Source organism: Balaenoptera musculus, chromosome 7 (genome assembly GCF_009873245.2).
Source record: "Balaenoptera musculus isolate JJ_BM4_2016_0621 chromosome 7, mBalMus1.pri.v3, whole genome shotgun sequence".
Classification (NCBI taxonomy): Eukaryota; Metazoa; Chordata; class Mammalia; order Artiodactyla; family Balaenopteridae; genus Balaenoptera; species Balaenoptera musculus.
In genome coordinates, this window is record NC_045791.1 from 19,541,282 (window position 1) to 19,549,294 (window position 8,013).

The following is an 8,013-nucleotide window of genomic DNA, read 5'->3' on the forward strand; positions in this document are numbered from 1 at the left end:
CCCACTGGTGATCACTGTCAACATTTAACATCTAGTGTATACAAATATATGTAAATTTTACAAAGTAGGATTATATTACATAGTTTACTTTGTTCTTATTTTCCACTTAATGTAATTATCTTTCTAGATTAGTAAATATAAGGGTGTATCATCTTTTCCCTGGGCTCATTGTATAGCTAATCCTCTTTAATGGATACTGAAATTGTACATTCATCCCACATTATAGAATTTTAAAATATTTTAAACTTTCAAACCTTGAAGTGAATGTTTTTAGGGAATTGGCAGACTGTAATCCATATAACAAGCACCTGGTTGGTACATTTTTAAACTCACCTCTTAAATATCTGGCTAATTAATAGAAACCATTCAAATTTATTCATGTAATTTTTCATAATTAACTGATACTTTATATGAATTCTACAATTAAATCAAGATTTTAACTTTTTTAAAGTTATAAAATTTCACTGAAAATATTTTATAGCCTACAGTAATTTTACATATTTAGAACTTTTCCTTAAAATCATACATTTTAATAAACTTTCATCATGATTGTATGTGTCAGTGGTATATCCATATTTAAATGGAATTCAGCAAACAGACCACTGATTGGATTTTGCCTTAGTCTTTCTAAATTGAGTAAGTCAGACATCTAGTCTTAAATTCATTGGGTTATCTGTTTTTCAAGACATGAGTACTTTTTTTTAGTATCTTAATCTTCGGTAAAAGAGCTAGATTTTTGCTGAATCATTTCCCCATTAAGTGACACTCTGTACGTTGCCTCTTGAACCATCAGATGCATGAGTAGTGAGATTTGTCTGCTCAGTTGGACGGCTGGGTGTGTCGTATGTGGTGTATTTTTGTCTTGATATTCTTTTGATAGGATCATGTTCCTTAATGTAGTGCATGCTGTCTCTGAAATAATCTTGAAATCTCTTGTCTAGCTCTTTTTAAACCATCTTGCTTGTTTCCCTTTCATCACTGTTTTCTTTTCTCACCCTTTCTCAAGCTGACTGAATCTTCTGATGAGGTAACAAAATAGCCTTTGTCCCTCATAGTTCCTTGTTCCTTCCCATCCCTCTAACTTCATAAGGTCATTAAGACTAACCAACCACCTCTTTAACAGTCTGGGTTTGGCATACCTTTCTTGCTGGTGTTTAGCATAACATGATTTCATATTTCCATTGCCAAAACAATTATTTTTTTCCAAATTGATGGTATTGTGAAAGAAACATAGTGATCAGAGTTAAAATGAAAGCTCTAGTTGAATATGTATTTTATGCAATTTTAATGAAAAAATAGATGCCTTTAATATTGAGAACTTCTCTTTTGTGGCCACTGCTACATTTCAAGGACCTCTGTCACTTCCACATTACATTAGTCACCCACCCAGCAAACAAAACCAGTGTCCTCAGTTTTAATTTGACAAATGAACCTTAAAAAGAATTGAAAGAATCGATAAAAAATCATCTTTCCAGACTCTGGAGAGCAGCAGTTCCTTACTGGACTGAGGACATCAGACTTGGACTTGGGTCATTGCTAGAAGAAATGTATAGAAACCAGAGCAGCTCCATTGTCCCTCTTCATCAGATGCCTGAATATGGCCCTCACTTTCCAAAGCAGATTGCCTGGCAGTCATTATCTTCTGTCTGTGTCACCAGTTTATTTGTAATCTCTGGCTGCTCATGCAGTGTTTCAGGCTTCTTGCATTTTCTGTGTTGTGATTTTTGAGCAATCATAACATAACTGACTGCATTACTGAGTAATGTAGAACATTTTTATGTATTTATCATGCTTATTCATCTGTCCTTCAAAATGATCTGAGTTTAGCGTTCGGCCTGCTCTTGAACTAGCATGTGATTCTCTTCAAGGCTGCAGCCATGGCTCCGCCGGAGGAGGATCTGAAGAGGATGGTCCCCCCAGAAGAGAGGAGGCAGAACCTGGCGGCAGACTTCCCTCCCGCTGCGGGCCGGGAGCTCATTTTGCGCACGACCGTGCCCCGCCCCGCTCCCTACTCCCGGGCTCTGCCTCAGCGCATGTACAGTGTCCTCACCAAAGAGGATTTCAGACTTGCAGGTGCCTTTTCGTCAGATACCTCCTTCTTCTAACCCTTCTAGAGTTCCCTCATTTATGGCTTCACAGACAGTGCTCACCTCTTCTGTGGGAAGGAGGTTGTGCCAGTCAGAACCTGAGAGGCCATGAAGAGGACCTGTCCAGTTTGGTGATCAAGAATCAATCATACCAGCATCTGAGAGACTCTCCACGGGGCTCTCTGGGGTCTTGTGGGGGCAGAGGAATGGGCTTCAGCTATTGAAAGATTTCTTCCCCAAAGAGACGGCCCTTGTTGTTTGGGGGATGGGGGGAGACCAAAACAACAGCAGGAGTTCTGTGTACTCCCTCCAGCAGGATTGTGTTCATTTCTTCTTTTCCGTGACTATCGCTTAGGCTATTGCCCTGCATTCATAGTCTCTGTAAACACTTATTATATTTATTAGTATCAAGTATGCAAAGTAGAGTACCAGTTAACTCAGATTTCTGGATATTTTGGTGGTAGCTTCTACTCCCAGAATCTATTTTTAAAATACTAAATAACATTCTGTTCATTCAATCACCTGGTGGCCATCTTTACTGTACTAATTGACTTTTGATGAGCATTTTGAATATTCTAGGAGAAAGCCTGGAATTTCACATAGTCTATGTGTCTTTCAATGTAACTGTGACTTAAGTGTATTCCTTCCGATTAAAAAACTATATATTAAATGTCCCTGCAAATTAGTTTTATATCTCTCGTAAGGTTTGTTTCTCTGGCTTGTTTTGTCTTTGGTTGCTCTGGAAGATATCACCCGGCAGATCGTTGTTCTCTCTCTTGCTGTACAACATGCATTCCTTTTTTTGTGGTTGCTTGCAGTATTTAATGAAGCAGAGAGGAGCACATGCTAAAAATATAGCCTCTGAACATAGAGATTATCGTGCAGTTAGTATAATTTGGCATATGTGCTAATGTAATGAATAGAAGATTACTTCAGTGAACTATTTTGCTTTTGTATTATAGTTAAAATGAAAATAATCGATGGGGAATGTGTAGCACCCAGCATAAGGATAACAACAACATATTTCTAGTTATGTGACGATCAAGATTTATCAAGTCTGTGTTGCTATATGGCCTCTGTTCAGTAATCTTAAATCTATTTTTAGGCCTAAAACTCCCACTTTAATCCAAAGTGAAAAATGATTATACTGAAGCATAGACCTTGCCTATGTAACTTTAAAGAATTAATAGAGCTCTGTAAACCCTGTTATATTATTTTCATTAAAAAAATGTAAATGTGTGTGTACATATATGTATATATATGCATATATATATATGTATGTATGTATGAAGTGTAGGAGGCTCTTGCTGATTACCTCCTGGCCTTCACGGCGCTCTTCTCTGAGATGCCGGGTTTGACGGCTGCTGGCAAACCACGCAGTGTGGCCCGAGGACTGAGCGCAGAACCAAGGAGAAACGTACCTTTCAAGGATAGCGTTTGTCTGCTTTCTAATGAGGAAGTTAATAACAAAAAAACATTTTTCAAAGAGAGGTTGGACTTTAAAAAGGCGTTGTGAATCTAATAAAAGGGAAGGTGTTGCTTTCTCTGGCTAATTTTCTCTTCTTTTCTCCCCTCCAGTGGGCATTTTGTTCTTATTTCAGTTAGTTGTATGCTGTCTCAGATTTTCCTAAATATTTGCAGCCTGCTGAGTCTTGCAGGGATCTCAAGAACACTTTGTGCCTTTTTTAATGACATTATCCCATTTTACTTTTATTATAGTTACGTGTTTGTTGATTTTAAGATATTTTTAAGTACCTACTTCGTATCAGGTACTGTACTAGGCAATGAAGGTGAAACAGAAACTGAACAGACTCCCTCCTTTCAGTGACCTTCCCATCAGGTAGGGAAGACTGAGGTGACATGGCTATAAAATGGAGAGTGCAGTCAACTCGACGGTATGAACTGGAGGTCCAGTTTATTTAGTCATTCATTCATTCATTCATTGGTAGTGGAGACTAATACATGCAGTAATAGTGAATATAGGACTTCCCTGGTGGCGCAGTGGTTAAGAAGCCGCCTGCCAACGCAGGGGACATGGGTTCGAGCCCTGGTCCGGGAAGATCCCACATGCCGCGGAGCAACTAAGCCTGTGCACCACATCTGCTGAGCCCTCGTGCCACAACTACTGAGCCCGCGTGCCTAGAGTCTGTGCTCTGCAGCAAAGAGAAGCCACCGCAATGAGAAGCCCGCGCACCACAACAAAGTAGCCCCCGCTCGCTGCAGCTAGAGAAAGCCCGCGGGCAGCAATGAAGACCCAACGCAGCCAAAAATAAACAAATAAATTTATGTTTTTAAAAATAGTGAATATGAGGGGTTATGGGAGAGGTTTTTCAGTCAGGCTTTAGGGATCAGGGAAATCTTTCTAGAGGAGATGATTTCTAGATTGAGAGCAGGAGGTAAGTAGGAGCTGAGGTGGGAAGTATGGAAAATTGCTTGCGAAGAAGAACTACAGTTATTTCCCCATCCCTGTACACTTGCCCTAATTTATTGTGATTGTGCCACTGCTCCCATGAAGTGGAGTTTATTTTTCCAGCCCTTCAATCTGGACTTAGCCGTGTCTTTCTTAGGTCAATGGGGGTGTTAGCAAGCGTGACACAGGCAGAGACTTGAAAAGTATTTGCACGTTGAGGCTTGCCTTCTCTTCCTCCTGGGAACCGTGAGACATGCAAAGAAGCCTGCAGAAGGAAGAGAGAGTTGGGGTGGTTTGTTATGCTGCAAAAACGAACTGATACAGGAGGGCGTAGGAAGATTGTTATGGCTAGAGAACACAGAACGTGCAAAAAACTCAGGAGCAAAGGAAAATGTATCTTTGGAGAATAGCCAGCATTTCAGTTTGGCTGGGTGAGGTACCCAGAGTAGAAAGAGGCAAGATGTGACGATGGTGAGGTCACTGAGGTGAGATGAGGAAGTTGTGGGTAAACCACGGCAAGAAGTTTGGGCTGTGTTTTCGGGGCACTGGTGAGTTTGAAGCAAGGGAGTGACGTGGTGGGTTTTAGACCACACTAAATGGATTGGAGAGGCTAAGAAAGTATTTACACGTCCTAGATCTGGTACTAAATTGGAAAGTAGCAATTATATCCTCAGTGGTTTTTTTCCCCCTCCTTTGTGCTTTGTAACATGTTGCAGAGAGCCTGACAGGTGCTTGTGGAACCAACAGGAAGTGTCCTCACATGGGCCCTCCCACTTTATGTGTCCCTATACCACCATAGTAATCCAAATTTTTCTTCAGGATGGGATTTTTAAAACTCTCTAAGCATTTATTTTTATATTCCATTCATTAGTTCAGCAGACGTTTATTGAATGCCAGCTGTGTGCCAGGTACTGTGCTAGGCGATGGGGATGCAGCAGTGAACAGGACAGATAAAAGGCCCTCATGGCATTTACATCAAGGGATAAGTATGATCAAATTACCTGAGTAGGGGGAGAGTGGTGGTTTATGGAAAGGTGATAAAGGAAGGCCTGTGAGGCAGTGACATTGAGCAGAGACCTGAATGAAGTGAGGGAGCCGGCCTTGTGGGCGCCTGGGAGATGACCCCAGACGGGATAGAGAAAGGCAGAGGTATGCGTAAACGTGGTGTCAGAGGCGCCGAGAAAAGGCCAGAGTGGCCAGGGAGTAGAGTAGGGGAGGGAAAAGGGTGAAGAAAATAAAGTGGGCAAACGTGCAAAGACCAGATCACACTCAACATTAGGAGTTGGGATTTGTTTTCTTGATTGAAAGGGAAAGCCAGTGGAGAATTTTGAAGGGAGGGTGGGGCATGGTGTCATGATCTGACATTTGGAAACTCTTCACTCTGGCTGCTGTGTGGAGAATACACTGCAGAAGCAGGGGTGCAAGTAGTGAAACTAGTAGCAGTGTTGATGGTTTGCACTGGAGTGGTAGCAGCGGAGGGGGTAAAAGGTGACGAGATTTGGTACACGTTTTGAAAGCAGAATGCACAGAATATGCTGACGGAATTACTGAGGGTATGAGAAAGAGTCAAGGGTGAGTTGGAAGTTTGGGGCCTGAGTGAGTGAGTGAGTGATGCTGTCACATACTGAGACGGGGAAGGCTGAGGGAAGAGCAGGTTTGCGGGGAGGATGTGAATAGAGATTTGGAGTTAGGATATGCTAACTTTGAGCTAACAATTAGATCCACCTGGGGTAGCCAGCGTCTGAGATGGCCGCAGTGGCTCCCCACCTCCTCCCTCCTGGTATTCACACCCTCGTGTAGTTCCCACCCCCAAAAAATTGTACCAGAGCTGGGCTTTGTGATGAACAGAACACGGAAAAAGTGTTGGTATGTCTCTCCCAAGATTAGGTTAGGAAAGACATTAGTCTCAGAGTGGCTTTCTCTCTTGGATCACTCACTCTGGGGGAAGTCGACTGCCAGGTCACAAACAACCATAGGGAGAGGCCCACATCCTGAGGAAGGGGGGCTCCTGCCAGAAGCCATGTGAGCTTGGAAGTGGATTCTCCCCAGTCTCAGAAGACTGCAGCCTCCTGAGGGACCTTGCACCAGAACTGCCAGGCTAAGCTGCTTGTGGTTTGCCGACCCTCAGAAACCGTGAGAATGTTTGTTATTTTAAGCTTCTGAATTTGGGAGCCATTTGTTATATAGCAATAGATAACTAATACAGTTAGAAGTGATTGTGTAAGTTTGGAGTTTAAGGAAAAGGTTAGCGCTTGTGCTATAAATTGGGAAATTTAGATACAGACAGTACTTAAGCCATAGGACAGTATGAGACCACTCAGAAGTGAACACAATGCAGAGAGATGGTCTGGGGATTGAACCAGATAACAGGAGGAGGAGGACGGCCAGAGGACACGGAGAAGGAGTAACCACTGATGTAGAAGGAAAACCAGAAGTGTGATGTTCTAGAAGCCAAGAAAAAAAAAAAAATTGAAGGAGGGAGTTGATCAGCTGGGTCAAATGCCATTGAGACACTGAGTAAGATGCGGCCTAAGCACTGACTGGTGTGTACCTGTGCTTGCAGAGTAACAAATGCAATCAGAGAGGTAATACAGTTCTTACTGGGAAAGAACAGAGGTGACCACCGGGAGGGGAAGATTCGTGTCCCCTCCAACCGGTGGGTGCACTTAACACTTCCTCCCTAAACCAGATGGGGTTTTGGTTGCTGTGTACTCTTCCTTGCCAGGAACTGGAGGACGGGGTAGGGGCAGGAGGGTGGGATGAGGAAGAGGGCGAGAGCACGAAGCCAGTTTAGTCTGTTTCAAGCCATCTGTAACCCGCTCCTGCTGCCTGCGCCTTTCTTCTGGGCCTGCAGGGTAATGGATAGGACTTGGCATTCAGCAAACAGTGAATGAATGAATGCATCTCAGTGGCAAAACTGTTGTGTTTGAATCTTCTCAACTCGATTTCTTTGTCACTGGGCACCATAAAACCAGAGTGTCGCAGGATATTAGCTCCTGAAAGCCAAAGGCTGCTGCCAGCATTTCTCTAGCTCTGAGAAGTGGAGCTTGGCATCAGCCTGTGAAAGTGGGCTGGCCTAATTCTTGAAATACAAAATAAAGCTAGTTCATATTAACACAACTTCTTTGCCAGCAGTTTTTCCCCTGGGAGCTTGCGATGTCTGACTGGGGGTCGTGGATAAATTCCCCAATGAAGGCTCGCCTACTGCAGGGATCACCCTGGGCTGAGCTTACCTGCCAAGGAAGGCAGCCGGACCGAAGGCCCCTACTTGGCCCCTACCTGGAGAGGACAGGAATGTGGCTCAGTCTCGGATTGGGTCTCTGGGGACGTGCCCCTCTCGTCCCCTCCCCGAGGCCGACCTCGGCAGTTCCTGGCGGAGATCTTAATGTCGACTCAGAGGCACGTTTCCCTCTGCGGCTTTCCGGCTGAGTGAGCCTCTCAAAGGAAGGTACATATCTGCCCTATCAGGTTGGGAAAAAAAAGCTCGATTTTTTTTTTTCATGCAAAACCATGATA

The 8,013-nt window shown here is 43.4% G+C and overlaps 1 protein-coding gene across 2 annotated transcripts in view; it reads left to right on the forward strand.

Moving 5' to 3' along the window:
- RAB3GAP1 (RAB3 GTPase activating protein catalytic subunit 1) overlaps positions 1-3,630 on the forward strand; it is a 123,812-nt gene extending 120,182 nt beyond the window's left edge. Inside the window, exons 24-25 of one of the 2 annotated variants that reach the window (XM_036858080.1) lie at positions 1,007-1,027; positions 1,869-3,630. In XM_036858080.1, the coding sequence (XP_036713975.1) occupies positions 1,007-1,027; positions 1,869-2,105 (258 nt within the window). In that variant the 3' untranslated portion in view covers positions 2,106-3,630. The remainder of the gene's footprint in view (positions 1-1,006; positions 1,028-1,868) is intronic. The other variant, XM_036858081.1, reaches the window with a different exon arrangement.
- Positions 3,631-8,013: the final 4,383 nt, after the last annotated feature.